This window comes from Phytophthora cinnamomi (genome assembly GCF_018691715.1).
Source record: "Phytophthora cinnamomi strain GKB4 chromosome Unknown Contig19, whole genome shotgun sequence".
Lineage (NCBI taxonomy): Eukaryota > Oomycota > Peronosporomycetes > Peronosporales > Peronosporaceae > Phytophthora > Phytophthora cinnamomi.
Window position 1 is genome coordinate 1,312,543 of NW_027150952.1, and position 16,508 is coordinate 1,329,050.

The 16,508-nt window shown below is 49.1% G+C and overlaps 3 protein-coding genes across 3 annotated transcripts; 1 reads left to right on the forward strand and 2 right to left on the reverse strand.

Annotated features, from left to right (window-relative positions):
- Nucleotides 1–369: 369 nt before the first annotated feature.
- IUM83_13109 (protein-kinase-like protein) lies at nucleotides 370–2,705 on the forward strand (the record flags this gene model as incomplete). Its single annotated transcript, XM_067937768.1, has 3 exons — nucleotides 370–1,303; nucleotides 1,416–1,540; nucleotides 1,620–2,705. The coding sequence occupies 3 exons, from the start codon at nucleotides 370–372 to the stop codon at nucleotides 2,703–2,705; spliced, it is 2,145 nt and encodes a 714-aa protein (XP_067795734.1).
- An 82-nt stretch (nucleotides 2,706–2,787) lies between these two features.
- IUM83_13110 (F-box domain) lies at nucleotides 2,788–3,909 on the reverse strand (the record flags this gene model as incomplete). The annotated part of the gene is made up of 1 exon (XM_067937769.1): nucleotides 2,788–3,909. The coding sequence occupies one exon, from the start codon at nucleotides 3,907–3,909 to the stop codon at nucleotides 2,788–2,790; it is 1,122 nt and encodes a 373-aa protein (XP_067795844.1).
- Nucleotides 3,910–5,017: 1,108 nt separating this feature from the next.
- On the reverse strand, nucleotides 5,018–16,508 carry IUM83_13111 (Replication protein A 70 kDa DNA-binding subunit; the record flags this gene model as incomplete). The annotated part of the gene is made up of 2 exons (XM_067937770.1): nucleotides 5,018–5,213; nucleotides 16,321–16,508. The coding sequence occupies 2 exons, from the start codon at nucleotides 16,506–16,508 to the stop codon at nucleotides 5,018–5,020; spliced, it is 384 nt and encodes a 127-aa protein (XP_067795845.1).

The following is a 16,508-nucleotide window of genomic DNA, read 5'->3' on the forward strand; positions in this document are numbered from 1 at the left end:
GGATGATTGCTGTGGGAAACGCTAGACCAGCAGGCGCATTGCTTCTGCTATTTACACCATCGTAAACCACTTCAACCTGACTTCACAGCTCCGCGTGGGGTTCATTGCGCATTTCCACTGGATCAGCCTCCTATCCATTCGTAACTTTGAGTCTCTTTGTGAACGATCCCCCAAAAATCACCAAGAGACAAACTCGTTGAAGTGGCGGTCATTGTTCCGTGGGAGTGACCTACTCCTACCCAAATTTGTTTCTTCCAATCAGCGCGCTCGATTCGGGCTGTTCTGATTCCCGCGTCGCCTGCATACAAACCGCCAGTCACTTGTCAAAAGGGAACGAGAAGCCGCAGACCCAAAAAACGACCCGCGCCCATGGCGCTGCCGGCCATCGGAGAGGACGCCAAGATGCAGACGCAGCTCGCGTCGCCCGCCTCCCCGTGCGCGTCTCAGCCGCGCGCGCCGTCGCTCTCGCCGCGCTCCGTGTCGTCGGCGTCGTCGGCGGAGCTGGAACCGCTGTCGAAGCCGAGTAAAGGCAGCGCCGCCCCATTATTATGGAAGTACCCAATTTATCGGACCCAAAACCCACAAGAAGAGGACGACTTCGTGCCCATTCGGCGCCGATTCCACAGCTCCGACCTCATTTTACGCAGCAGTGGGACCAAGTTTACCCATTTTTACAATCAAGAAGGACCCAATTGGAGGAAAAACACGGCGGGCTTCAGTGACGCCAGCAGCTACAGTCATTTGAGTGCAGAGGACCAATATGAGCCCGAGCCGCCATTGGCGGACCCGGCGGAGCTGGCCAGACTCGCCATAAGGAGAAGGACCTGCTCGGAGAACTTTACCAAAAGCTCAAGGGTGCCGTCGTCATTTTTCCATAAAGAGAACTCTTTTTACGATATTGGGACGAGTTTTGAGTACGGAGAGGAACGACGCAAGGAGAGGCAGGTGGAGGAGGAGGAAGAGCACAAGACCGACGAGGAAGATGCCGTGGCAGTGGACAATTTACTGGCGGAGCTGAGTGAGGAGCTGGAGGAGGATTTAGATGGTCCACTGGGGTCGGACGTGCAACCCGTGGACGATTTCTTTGACGGGTCGTGGCCCTCGCAGGCCCTGCAGGGAGGGCTTTATGGCGGACTGGGCTCCACGCCTGCGTCCACGTCTAATTATTCGGTGGAGAGCGACGGCCAGAATCTTGAAAAGTTGCGGAACTTGCAGAAGCTCTATCAGGAAGGGTTCATTACGGTGACCGAGTACAAGGACCGCCGCGTACAGCTGGTGGACGAGTTGAGTGAAGCTGATCAAAGTAAGCCGCAAATTTATGTTCGTTTTCGTACTGCGTGGTTTCCACGTGCGCGCACACACACTGGAGTTTCTGGAACTAATGGCTTTTATAATGTGGCAATTGTGGTTTGTAGCTATCGCGAAAACGTCGGACTTGCTCTCCTTGGAGCTACCCATTATTTATCGAGAGCCGCCCGACTTCGCACTGTTGCGGGAGCGCGATGCCATCAAGCATGTATTTGACTCGGAGCACCGTAAGGTAAGTAAGGTTCTGTACCTCCTGTGATTTGTTGGTATAACCACTGACCCGTTGATTTCTCTTTATTGTTTATTTGTAGTGGACGTCATCACGGATCAAAATAAAAATCGATACGGAGCCTTTTGCCAAGGGTGGACTTCGCCAAGTATTCCATCTGCAAGATCTCAGTATGCCACCTCCTGCATTAAGAGGAGGCGATATTGACGAGGACAGCGTGATGTCAAAGTGCACCAGCTACGTGGCGAAAATAGCCATCGATCCCAATGAAAATCCGGACACATACTTCAAAGATGTCGAGATGCAAGCTGTGGCCGCCAAGTACGCTAAGTTCTACAACTCCTACAATCCACCGCGACGTGTTGAATTTCTGGAGGCATGGGTACTTCAGCTGATTCCTAGCTCTGCCAGCGGAAATGGAGATCAGACTATCGAAAATCTGACGCTAAGCGGCACAATTTGTGGCGTGGAACCGTTCATTGCAGGGGAGTACCACAAACACAACAACAATTTTGGCTATGTGAGCGAGCTCGAGCGCAACACACCGCAGGCTTTTTCACATTTCACGTACGAGGCGTCCGGCCAACAAATACTCGTTGTCGATATTCAGGGTGTTGGTGACCACTACACAGACCCGCAGATACACACGAGACGCGGCAAGGAATTTGGTAAAGGTAATTTGGCGTTGCGAGGCTTCGAACGATTCTTAGGCTCGCACCGCTGTAACCCGATCTGCCGATATCTGAAGCTACCATTAATTAACCCGAAGGACGAAGGCAGTAGACCGATAGACCCGAAGGGTACAATACCAGCGCAGACGTATATGAGCCAGCCGCGCGTCGTGGTGGACCAAGTTGACTCGGTGCTGTGTCATTACTACGGTGACTCGAAGGCGTTCAAGAACTATAACGCGAAAAAGAAACGCGACAAGAAGAAGCGCGAGAAGCACCAGCAGAAGGCCCACCGCAGACAGAGCTACGAAGATCGCTGGCAGTCACAGCAAGAGGAAGCAGAAGTGGCCGGCGGATGTGGCAGCGGTGGGATAGGGAAGGATGCCGTTGGGGAAGTTCAACAAGCAGGAAATAGGTTTACTGCGGCGCTTTTGGACCAGCAGCAATCGTGCACGTCATTTGTGTGCGGCAGCGTCGCGCAGTGCACCGTGTCCTGATCCTCGACGAATAGAAGATAGCGCGCGTGAAGATTATCCAGAAACTAGATGAATTGCAATGTACAGGTGTGCTTTCTTTTTCCTACGCTGGTGTGGTGCTGTTTGGTATTGCAGCGATGCAGTCGTCGACGGCTTTGATTTTGTTGCGGAGACGACGTATACGATCGGCAACGGGGTACCTGCTGAGTTGTCGGCGTAGTGGGGAAGAGAAGGTGAGGTGGCCGGTCCTCTCAGCCTGGCCTACTTGCACCTGGGCGTCTTCGTCTTCGAGAATCGCAGCGTATGGTGGTCGACCGATGCTGCGTCCGTAGGCTGCTGCATTTTCGGGGGTGTCGAAGATCATGAGCTCTTTGAGAATGGACTTAACGACTGTGTCTTTGAGTCCTTCATAGCCCTCAACCATCGTTACGTGGTCGAACGCGTAGCCCATGAACCCTGGTGCATTGACTGGAGACGACGTGAACACCGGCCAGAGTGGGTTATCCACCGGCACGAAAGTAATTGGCCCCACGTAACTGGATCGCTTACGGAAATTCATGACATGGTCGGGCGTCGCCGCTAGCACCATACTCAGAGCACTCTGTCGCTTCCAAGCCACGAATCGCGCGATTCTTGGGTCGCGAAACTCGATGATGTCGCAAAACATGGCCACAAAACCATGGTTCTCGGTCGAGGCGCAGTACTGCTCTAGCGCGTGGTGTGTTGGGTGTACTGCGTGCGTGTGAGCAAGTTCGCGATCCAACTCGTGCCTCAGCGAGAAGAGGTACGACTTGAACGCCGACGTGGAGGTGATCACCGTGTGGAAGACCCGGCGTTCCTCGACCAACGACCGATACAGAGGCTCCCGATATTCCTGGATGAAACTTCGCCAAGCAGTGTTGACAGCTTGAACGCGCGAGAGGGACTCGCCATCCAAGAACGAGACGATCAGCAGTGCGACCCCGTCGATCGAAAGGACTTGGAGGTGGCCCTCACAACTTGTAGCAGGTACGGCTTCGGAAGAGTTTGAAGCTGCAATAGTGACGTTGATGGGGCTCTGCACGAAGGTCGAGCGGAAGCTGCAGGATGGGGAGATCGCGACTTGTTCCACGGTTTGGGGAGTGGTGGTGGAAAGCAAGTGGAGGTGCTGGTTCACGGTTTGTTGAAGTCGGGAGGCACCACTTTGCATGAAGCCAAACAGTTCCATCGCAGACGCACGGGCCATTGTTGGGGGTGGCGGGTAGATTGGGGAATGATGCTTGTCAAACTTTGAACAACATCTTCAGTGTAGCCATCTGACTAAGTTTGGCATGGCTTGGCACGCTGCGATTGGCTGATTTTTTGAGAGAGTTGGCGATTTATGATTGGTGTGTTGAGAGGACGAAGAGAGTGATGGTCGACTTTAACAAAGAGTCGTGCCTTTTTTTCTAAACGATTCAATACTTATCTCTACAACGAACGAAGACGTAGGCCGTGATCTCAGACCCACTTACCGATGAGCGCCATGAGGATTGCACCTGACCAGAGGCAGGCATAAAGCGTGTATCCATTCGACAAGCATGGGCCGATCTGTCCACCGAAATGATTGTGATCGGCTTCCGGACGAACGGACTACTTCCTAGGGATGCCTGCGTTGCTGCTGCAGACCTAGTTGCGGCTTTAAAATAGCTGTCGTTGTTGGAAGGTCACCCAGTGCACGAAGGACAGAACTTTGGAGAATACGGCATCGTAGAGAAAGCTGTCGATTAACCAAAAGTACGAGCACTGTTTCTTTTTTTTGGTAATACCATATAGTCTTAGCCCTAAGGGTCACCCCATAAACACGCTTGCAAATTCCTCATCAGAGATTGGTAGTAAAATAACGATTAGTACTATACACTACTAATATTAATATACTAATATTAATTATACTATTACAATTTTCGAGTATCGCAGTTAGTACTAGCATGAACTTAATAGGAACAAAAATCACGATTTTAGTACTAAAAACTACAAAATATATTTCTAAATTCCAGGTTGAAGTTCAAGGTCAATAGCTTCAAAGGACGCGCGCAATGGGTGTCAAACCAGGGATGGCAAAAAAAATTTAAAATATTTTTATCCGTGAAAAAAATATAATAAAAATACTTTTTCATTTTTATTCGTGTAAGTACGAAAATAAAACACTTCGGTTTTGTATCGGACACAATCTGACAACCGCGCTCTATTAGGTGGGGCCCTATATTTGCAGACGTGCGACGCGGTCATCTCGCCGTCCTTGCACACGCGGAAGGTGGGGATGCAGTCCACGTCAATCTCCTTGCAGAGGCTCTCCAGCTCCTCGGTGCTCACCTTTAGGAATTGACGGCCAGGAATCCGTTCTCCGTCAGCTGCGTCACCTTGGGGGTCACCATCTTGCAGCCACCGCACCGCGGCGCCGAGAACTGCACGGTGGTCGGCTGCTTCTCGCCGATGGCGCCGCTGAAGTCCTCAGGTGTCTTGACCTCGATCGGCGTGGTCGTCTCCGCCACCTTTGAAGCTGAAGTAGCCCTGCGGCGGCAGCCACGCGTTGAGGCCACTATTCAGGTAGTTACTGTGTTATACGGTGCTCCAGGCGATCCGTTTCAGCGGGGTTTGATGTATAAAAATGGTAAAAAAATCATTTAAAATATTTTTTGATATTTTTATTTTGAAAAAATCCTTCCATATTTTTTTTGCCATCCCTGGTCAAACGGGAGGCTGCCGAGCTGCTCTGGCGTATTCTCCAGCTCTTTTTGCGTTTTCCTCCTTGAAGATCGCAGCCGGGTCCGTTGAGATGCTCAAAGGCCGATTGCTGTTTGCCTAATGTCACGGATACGGCCCCGTGTTGCATCTGCGATCATCCTGTTCATCATATCTGCAGCAATGAACTCTGATGTGAGCCTGGGCTTTCCAGACGGTACGGCTAGCACTATTAGGTTCCATGGATTGCTAGTATCTAACGCGGCCACCTCCAGGCGTAGCTTTTGCAGTTCTGTGTGCGTTCTAACCTTCAGGAATAAAGATCAACCGGACGGTGAGCCCTCCCCAGCAAGCAGCCAACGGATATCTGTGTCGAGTCAACCTACGGAGGTGGATGAAGCTACTCTCACGGAATCTGACAACCGTACTCAAGCAACAACGAGTCGTAATTCTGGTGTTGAGATTTCGGCTGATATTGGCCATTACAAACCCTCCCGAGCTCGGAATGCCCGTTGCTCCTCAACAGGTTTTCAAGAGTCTTTTCAACTGGTTCGTTTGTATAGAGCCCTCTCCGCACACGCACGTGCAATGAGCCTGCCCAGCGCCAGCTAATTCCTCATCGCAACGACGTAGAGATTGAGCGGATGAGGAAATGCGAGCGGAATCTGTGGTAAGGGCGTTTTAGTTGTTTGATTATATTGTGGTTTGCAGATATTTTGTCGCTCGGATTTAGGGCTTAGATCGATCTCTGAGATAAAATAATTCGAAGACATAAAAATGCGAGACGGTAGTAAATCGACCTCCAGCCGTAGGTAAGTCGCACCACCTCTTCCTACTTAACATAACGGGCGCATCGTTGGTTCTCAGGACACCGAGGTAACGTCGCCGGCTACTGCTACTCCGGTACGGCTCTGTTGGGCGTGTTTAACGGCTCGATAGCTCCGTCTGTGAGTGCACGAGCGGCTCCTGCAACACTGCGCTTTCCGCTTCTCTGTGGCGCGAGCAGCTCCCCGCCATGTAGGACCACATGTTGATACTACGCTACCATTTTACTTTAGGAAAAGCGTTTCGTATGAACCGCTGTAGCTCCTCTAAATAGAATGTAGGGTGGGCTTTCACGTACTTTCGAACACGGGTAACCACGGCACTCGGCCAACGCGACGAGCGGTTAGTTCGATCTCCTTCATCAACCACACCATCGGTCAAAAACAACTTGTACCAACGTTGTAGTGTCCGCACGTGTGACGTGGACGTCCGTCTGCCAATGAGATGGCAGAGGACTCCCACGTCAATTGCTAATACCTGCATACCTTTCTGTTTACGCTGTACAGCGTAATAAAACATTGCATGGTTTATATTCGTTACATGCTATCCTACTGGTCAATATCAAGAATAATCATGATTATGGGACGCATAAACATGGAGTTTAATGCGACCTCATTGGCTAAAAATCCTTGAGATGTGCAAGAATCAAGTTTTCGAGCCGAACTTTTGATTATGGGACGCGAGTCGCATATTTAGATCAAGCTACGTTTTGGATTAGTAGATCCTCATTGGTAGATCAGGATAGAATTAGGATCTGAGATTGATAGACTTAGGATGGGACCTGGATACTTGTTTGCGTGTCCAGGTCGCCAAGAACTACTGGTTGTGCGGCGGCAATGAGCTGACGCCAAACTAACGATTCAATCAATCACTTTTCAACTTCCAATCTTCCTCTCAAGTGTTCGACAGGCGCCCGCCATTGCGCCCTCAAGCTTCGGATCTTCGCATCGGTTTGTGTGACATAGTAGCACTTGCCGTGTCAAGCTTTGATTCAAGTTCAAGAAAGGTTTACTGGTGGCCACATCGTGGGAAGCGAATTTTACCTGTGACTATTGGAGCCAGCCACATCGTGGGGAAGTTCTAGGTTGCGAATGTGCAGCTTTTGAGGAGCATACTTCGAAGAAGTGGGTACATTATCATTCCGTGTGGCCGGTGGAAATACCACGTAGGGGCTTTGCCTCCGCTTAGATCGGATTGTACCTAACCTTTGCTATGTGCTGGGCTTTCACTAGAAGCCGGTTTAGCACCAGGGCGCCTGCATTGTGTCTGCGAAAGCGGAAATTTGTAGAAGTATAACGGTCCTTGGTTACCCGGTGGTAGTCCCTTGCCTCTTTTTCGATCTTTGGAGTCGGTCTATGGCCCGCTACAAGAAGGGCCACAACCAAAGCAGTAAGAAGAAGCATCAGAAAGTGAGTGACGTCAAAGTATCATCGACGTCCACTCCTGCTCCTCCACCTATTACGGCGATTGACACCAGTCTTTTTTTCTCGCCAGCCGAGGCGGAGAGTTTCGCTAAATTTCAAGTGGATCTCCTCCGCCAGATCAAAACGGCTAAGCGGGTTTTGGGCAAGTTTCGCAAAGAGACTTTCTGGATCAAGGACGAGAGCATCGAGGCCCAGGTTGATCGCCATCTTAACCTGGCGTTTCTGAACCTTTTGGAGTGCCAAGACAACCTCGCTGCGAAGCTTAACAGCCTTATTCGCCAGAAACCGCAGCAACACTAAGTTGTAAAACACTTTTTGAGCTTTTAATTCCTTTTCCGTTTTATTTCGCCGTATTTTACGGATCACTCACCGAAAATTCCATCTGTCCTACCCCTAATGACTATGACAAGGAGTAGGCAGCTGAGAGTGAATCGCCTAACCCTCGGCAACGCCAAGTGCCACGGACGGCTCAAACGGAGGCGGCAACGCCGCAGGAAGCTCACCACGAAGTCCCACCCGCCGGAACGGCAAACGTTGCACCTGACGCAATGTCAATGCAACAGTTAATGATCTGGTTAACGCAACAACAGCAAATGTATCAGACGCAGATACAAACGCAATTTCAGATGCAAATGCAGCAAGCCAATAACCGTTTTGAACACTTGCTCGCATCGCAAGGTGAACGACGGAAGAAGGATCCTCCCATGTATGAAGGGAAATTCGGTGAAGATTTGGAACTATGGATCTTTGCCATGGAGGAATATTACGCTAACAACCGCGGATTGATGGAGGCCGATACGTCCGATTTTGTGACCATGATATCCAGCAGTTTAGGTAAATCTGTGCTAAACTGGTATCGCGCATTTTCGTCAGATTGTTAAGCGGCAGGAGTTCCCAAAACATGGCAATTGTTTAAGGCGAAGCTACGTGAACGCTTTCGTCCCAAAGACTTTGAATACAATCTACGTGAGCGATTGTTTCAGCTGAAACAACACGGGACCATCCATGAATATGTGTCATCGTTTCAGGATCTGATGTCTCAATCCGAGTTGGAGATTTCGGAGATGGAGAAGCGGTTCTACTTTCAGAACGGACTTTGGCCGGAGACAGCGAAAAAAGTGAAGGAGCTCAGTCCAAGATTCTTGCATGAAGTAATTGAGATTGCAACGAATTTCGAGTTTGCTCACTATGGAGGACTCTCGGCAAAGACCACGGCGAATCACCAGCCTTCTTCGAAAGCGGCATCATCTGTGAAACCAGCGGCTAGCAATACAAGCAAGCCGCCGGAGCGAAAGCTGTCACCGAAGAGTAGACCAAAAGAGGATTGGCGAAAGTCAGCCACTTGTCATAATTGTGGACACGTCGGTCATATCAAGCCGCAATGCAAGTCCACCAAGGAAAACAATCACTATGTTGGCGGATCATTCTACGCCATTTTGGAAGTGAAAGCTTTAGCCTACAATCAGGAGGAGGCAGCGACTGACGTCTCAATATTCGTCGACAATGGAAGCAGCCTCAACGGTGTCACTGAAGATCTACCTGTACGACTTCAGCTGGACATCAAGGAGCATCCTGACGACATGATGACAGTTCGTCTAGGATACAACCAAACAGTGCAAAGACCGAGACGTACCGTCGAAATGATGTTGCAGATTCCGGATTTCCCGGTGACGTGTGAAACGTTTACGGTCATGCCTGTCCCGGAGGATAAGGATGTGCTTCTCGGAATGAAGTGGCTTCGGGAGAATAACCCGGACATCGATTGGGAACGTTTACTATTGCGCCCGCGTACAAGGACTGAGGAACCCCAGGCTCTTCAATTGGTGGTACCTAACAGACCTCGAACGCGTATGATCGGAGGCCGTCGTTTCAAGAACGCAAATCAGAACCGCGAAATCTTCCATTACTACCGTCGGCATGGTTACAAGGGTGCGTTCGGTGAAACGAAACTGATCACAACGAAGCAATTTCTGAAGGAACTCCGCAAAGAGAAGGATATCGAAGCTGTGTTTGTTGTCAATCCACGCGACTCAGAAAAGGCTGAGCGTTTTAAGCAACAAGAATGGGAGGCACTGGTGAACAACCCCGTATATGAAGTCTCGCTCAAGTATCGCGATACTGTGTTGCGCACTGAGCTGCCAAGTACCACACACACCCCCTGTCCGCGAAGGGATTGAACACGAAATTCAACTTCAGCCGGGAACACAACCGATTTCGGTGAACAATGGCGCCAAAGCCCGGAGCAGCGAACGGTGATCCAGGATTGGACGAAAGAGATGGCGCAGGCAGGTATTATTCGACCTAGCACCTCTGCATTCAGCGCTCCGACGTTCTGCGTCAAGAAGCCCGTGGGTTGGCGCATTGTGCACGATTATCGTCAACTCAATAGTGCCACCATTTTGTCAGCGATACCGATGCCGAGAAAGGAGGACACATTTGATGCGATGGGCGGTAGTTATTGGTTCTCCTGCATGGACCTCTTGTGGGGATACTATCAGGTTAAACTTCGAGAAGCTGATATTCCATTTACTGCTTTTTCGACGCCCGATGGGCTGTTTGAGTATCTTGTAACCCCGATGGGTTTGAGCGGTAGTCCGGGCACATTTAACAGGCTGTTACAACGAGTGTTCAGTGACTTGCGCGAGGTGATGCGCATCTATTTTGACGCCATCTACGTTTTTACGCAAGACAAGGAGTGCAGGTGCATGTCGACGCGTTGGACAGAGTGCTTCAACGGTGTCAAGAACAGCAATTGTACGTAAAATTGTTGAAGTGTCAACTCTGCGTCGAAGAGATCCGCTGTCTCGGTGACTTTGTGGGTCGTCATGGTGTTCGAATGGACCCTGACAAAGTGCGCGTTATCAGCGACTGGCCGATTCCACATACCAAGAAACAATCGGAAAGCTTCTTAGGTACGACGGTCTACGTCTCGCGGTTTTGCGCGGACTTCGCACAATTTGCAGGCCCACTGCACGAAAGTACTAAGGGTTTACGCCCAAAGGAAACGTTACACTTGTCTGAGCATCAGTTGGAATGCTTCCATGAACTCAAACGCCGTCTCTCCACCCCTCCTGTACTACAACTTCCTGATTTCGACAAACCGTTCGGTATTCGTATGGATGCCTCGAATTTTGCCATAGAGGGAGTCTTGTTTCAAACCGATGGAGGGTTGGAGCATCCGATTGCATACACAGGACGCAAAAAGAAACCAGCCGAACTCAACTACCTTGTTCGTGAGCAGGAGTTACTGGCTATCGTGCATGCCCTTCGTGTGTGGAGAGTTTAACTTCTCGATCGCCCATTTACCGTGGAGACAGACCACAAGAGCATCGAGACTATATTGACACAAAAGACAACCAATCGTCGTGTTGCGCGCTGGTTTAACGAGCTAGCTGAATTCCAACCGCAGTTCAAGTGGATTCCAGGAGAAAGTAACCAAGTGTCGGATGCAATGTCCCGAAACCCACTCTTTGAGCATAAAGCTGCTCAGGTTAGTCTCAGTGAGCTCATCGAAGCTGCTCGAAACCGTGAAATTGTTACTAGTATCCAAACGCCAAGTGCGACTGTGACGCACTCGGCCAAACAACTGTACTCTACCGACCGGAGAGTTCAGGAGTTGTTGCAGAGTATTTCTAGTGGTAAAGAGGTACCACGCTACTCTGTGAAGAATGGATTGTTATTTTACCAAACGAGAGATGATGAAAATGCTCGACTGGTAATTCCGGATAATGAAGATCTGAAGAACCGTGTTATTTGTGAAAACCACGATGTGGTCACGGCAGGTCACCCCGGATACTTTAAGACATACTTGGGTGTCCAGAAAAGTATTACTGGCCCAAGATGTCGAAATACATTCAACGCTATGTCAACACGTGTGAACGTTGTCAGCGGAATAAGGCACGCCAAACGAAGCCGCCCGGACTACTACAGCCTTTGGAGATTCCAGGAGGTAGATGGGTTGATGTGTCGATGGACTCTATGATTGCATTGCCGAGCACGGAAACCGGAAAAGACGCCATTATGGTTATTGTGGACCGGTTGACGAAGCGTGCGAAGTTCATCGCAACCAATACGAATGCGACAGCAGAAGAGACTGCTGCGCTATTCATGGTCAATCATGTGAAAGACCATGGCGTGCCGAAATCGATCGTTTCTGACAGAGACTCCAAATTTACGTCCAAGTTCTGGCAAGAAGTGATCAAGACTTTGGAGGCGACCCACAATCTGTCGTCTGCCTTTCGCCCACAGACTGATGGTCAGACCGAACGTACTAATCGATTTATTGAAGACTATCTTCGGGGTGTTGTGAACCCATTCCAAAATGACTGGGATGAATATTTGCATCTCGCTGAATTCGCGTACAATAGACGTGTTCATTCCTCAATCGGTATGTCACCGTTTGAGGCTGATCTGGGTTATGTGCCCTATATGCCAGATGATGTGGCTAGGGACCCGGAATTTGAACAGTTGCACAAGTCGGCGCAAAAATTTCTGCTCAAACAAGGTGCAATTTTGAAGATGGCACAAGATGCAATGAGTGAAGCACAAACTCGTATGAAGTCTTACTACGACAAGAACAGGCTTGCTCAAGACTTCAAACCTGGCGATATGGTACTCCTAGATGGACGAAACTTGGACATTCGTCATAAAGGCTTCGCACAGTCAAAGAAGCTCGCACCGCGGTTTATTGGACCTTACCCGGTTGTGAAACAAATTCATCGTGACTCATACGAGCTGAAGTTATCGAAGGGTCTCAAGTTGCATCCCGTATTTCACACCTCATTGCTCAAGCCGTATCGCAGTGATGAATCACGGAGCCAAAGTGTTAACAAAGTGATTTTGAAGGACGGTACGGAAGGTCAACTTGTGCGCGAAGTCATTGGTCATCGTAAGAAGAAGAAGAAACTCCAATACCGGATTTGGTGGCTTGGTGAATCACGCGAAGAAGCAACGTGGGAACCAGTAGAGAACCTGAATCAGATTCCAGGTCTCATTGACAAGTACTGGAAAACGAAGAAAAGAAAGCCAGCTTCGGAATAGCGGGGTCTTCTTGGAAGGGAGGTCATGTGACGTGGACGTCCGTCTGCCAATGAGATGGCAGAGGACTCCCACGTCAATTGCTAACACCTGCATACCTTTCTGTTTACGCTGTACAGCGTAATAAAACATTGCATGGTTTATATTCGTTACATGCTATCCTACTGGTCAATATCAAGAATAATCATGATTATGGGACGCATAAACATGGAGTTTAATGCGACCTCATTGGCTAAAAATCCTTGAGATGTGCAAGAATCAAGTTTTCGAGCCGAACTTTTGATTATGGGACGCGAGTCGCATATTTAGATCAAGCTACGTTTTGGATTAGTAGATCCTCATTGGTAGATCAGGATAGAATTAGGATCTGAGATTGATAGACTTAGGATGGGACCTGGATACTTGTTTGCGTGTCCAGGTCGCCAAGAACTACTGGTTGTGCGGCGGCAATGAGCTGACGCCAAACTAACGATTCAATCAATCACTTTTCAACTTCCAATCTTCCTCTCAAGTGTTCGACAGGCGCCCGCCATTGCGCCCTCACGCTTCGGGTCTTCGCATCGGTTTGTGTGACAGCACGTTAGGCCGAAATATATCGCTAACATACAGATTCCATACACATGCATAAGAAAAACAGCTCGTCAACGGTAGTCGGGAGAGTGCATGCTGCACTTGTGCACGATGAACGTTTTCGGAAAATGCGGTGCTTCGACAGATCGGCAGCGCGATCTGCCGACCACTCGTCAAGTGTCCAGATGTAAGTGTCCAATTGCATATTATATATATAACGCACGGCATTATAATCCGTACACAGTCATCGCGATTTAAAATAAATCGGCCCGAATTGCGTTTTTGGATCGGCAATTCGACTACAGATAGCGTAAATCGAGATCGATATCGAGGCTGGTGAAAATAACTTGGTCGAGTTAGTGGCCATCTGTTTTATATCGGGAGCCAGATATTATAACTCGGGCAAAACACTAGGTGAAAACGACAAACGCATCGCAAAGCATAATACTCTTAGCAACTATATTTATTAATATTACATTTTCACGCACAATTAGTAATATAATATTTTTAGTAAATCAAATTCGTCTCCCGAATTATTAATATTACTATAAAGGCGAAATTGATATTACTACCAATCTCTGATCGTAATAAGTGTCAGGGTTCGGTAGTAGTAAGAATTTTGGGTTAGTAGTGATACTACTACTACTAACGGAATCCGATCCAATATCACTACTACTACTATTATAGTAGAACGGCTTTGGCGTTAGTAGTATCACTACTAATTAGCACTAGTAATTAGTACTGGTGTACCCATTTGGACGTCTACCACAGCTTTCATTTGTTTTCCTCCGTTCCCGATGATCGTGGCGCAATACTAGCTGCCGTTGCGCTCTCTCGTTGTTAGTCCTTGTCCTTAGCGACCCATAACGAAGGACCCTGTTGTAGGTCTTGCTGAACGGGATGGTAACGTTTGGGTCTCCCGTGACACCCACTAGGAAATCATAAAAGGCCGAAGACGTTACCAAGTTGTGCGCCAGTCCTTGATAGACCAAGCATATTGGTTAGATCCACAATCGCGTAGCATATCAGTTATTCGCACGCACCGTCGCGTATCAGCCATTGCGTAATATGCCCCTAAGTTTGTTCTTGACTAACCGGAGCTTTCCACCACGTTATTTGATGCTTGGTGGGTTGCACCGCTGATCCACTTAAGTTGGGAGGGGCTTGGAGCTTTGCTTCTTCTTTGGGAGACACTTGTACCATAACGTGATCGTCGATACTCAGGCGATGCTGTTAAACTTGGATCGCCAACTCGACCTGTTTGTGTTTGCATAGCGAATCATGCCATGTCTTCGTCTTCTCACACAGCAGGCACATGTGTGTGATCGTCTTGTCCCTGTAGGTGGTAGGCTTCTCTAAGCGGTGTATCACACGCCAAACAGAGCCAGCCCCTTTCTTAGGCAGCTTGTGAACGATATGATTTGGTTTGAGCTCCTGGGAATCACTGCCAATGTCGAAGAATCTGCTGGCACACAAGCGACTGCAGCACCTGCATTCAGATATTGTTGGGGGAAACAGATCATACGCGAAGATATCACCACAGCATTGTTACCGTTTTAAGAGGTCGATATCTGGCTTCATGCAGAGCTCATTGCTGCACAAGTGATGTACCTGACCGCTACAAACAGAGCAAGGAGATGTCCCCGCTGTCTCGCTCCAGTGACAGTCAATCTTAGCGCACTTCATGGGTGTGTTGCTTGAGCCGCAAAATGAGAAATGAGCGACGGAGCGAGTGGGGGAGGCCGCGAAGCCACCAATTTTCGCGCTCGTCGAAGATCACACATGGGTCGGAGTTTGGAAACTATAGTAGTGCTAACCAGTACTACAAATAATATTATTTCTCTCTACTATTCAATTAGTGCTACAAATCGTCCAAACCACCAGTACTATAGCATCGCACTACTACTAATTAGTAGTAATATAGCACTACCAACGCTACTATTCTGGGGTCTACTACCGAACCCTGATATGGGTGCAGATCGCTTTTTAATCCTGCTCAGTGCTGCATTAGAGCCTGTTCTGGAGATGGAGATGGCCCCGAAAGCAAAAGCATATTGAGTTGTGATTGGTCAAAATAACGCTCATTACAGCAACACAACTGGAGATATTCGCCGTACAGTGGGTCCCCCGACGCTACACTAGCCAGAAGGCTCAATAAGTTGACTCTTAACTAGCGTAATGAACCCGAGACCACGTTTACTACTAGTGGGCCCCCTCGTTTTTGCGCCCACTGACCTCTGGTAAACTGTTAGACCTTATGCTTGGCAAATCGAAAGATGGTGGATACCACTGTATGTGCGATAGGGTTCACGCTCATCTTCAATAGGTTTTCCCTCCTCGGGGAGGGATGACACACCCGCCAACGTCTCTTCAAATCTTGGCGGGAAGCCGCTTTGACCCAATCCGCCTCATTAATTCTTCCCCATAAGACTCGCAATGTCTCGTCGCCCCCCCCCCCCCTACCATTCCACTCTGTCGCTGGCCAAAAGCGCGAGCTTTGTGCCAAAACTGCCATGGAGCCAACATGTAATACTGCCAACAGGCAACTACCGAGTTCAAGACGCCCATCAATGTCGGTGTATCTACCTTTCGGGGAATTCTTAAGCGCAAGCAATACTTTAACGAAGTAGCTGAGGTCCCTACTTAACAACGGCTACGTTTACGTTTGCTTTGATTTTGTAAATATTATGCACCCGAAGATTTGATATGGTCCGCCCTAGCGAAAACGGGGGGACCCACTGTATCCATCTCCATCTTCAGAAGGTGGAGACGGAAACGGTATTAACAGCTGGAGATTGGTGTGGAAACGATGAAATGGACGAAGCATCCGCTCTCGGGCGAGCCAGGTATCGTGCATACTGCAGTGCTCCTTGCAGGTGATTTAATGACACCTCACAAGGGTGAAAGCTACACCTTTTTAACTTCAAAGTGGCAAACTCCAAGTTCAAAACGTCAAATTGTAAGTCCAAAACGACACAAAATAAAAAAGAGCCGACGCCACACTTTATATTGCGTTACCTATTGGCATGTCCTTCAGCTGTATAGCATCTGCATGGAACTTGATGGTATGCAGCGAGCACCTGTGGCAAAGACCCGGGGTAATAGCTTCTTCCAATAGCTGGTCCGCCGTCAGCAGCAAGTACTGCTCCCGGTGCTCCTTGATGGTGCGATGCGGAGGGACTTCGAGGATAGCTTGGCCGTGGCGGGCCAAAAATCGCTTGACCATCGCCTTGATGGTCGAGAAGCAATTCTCGATCGGGTTTAACAT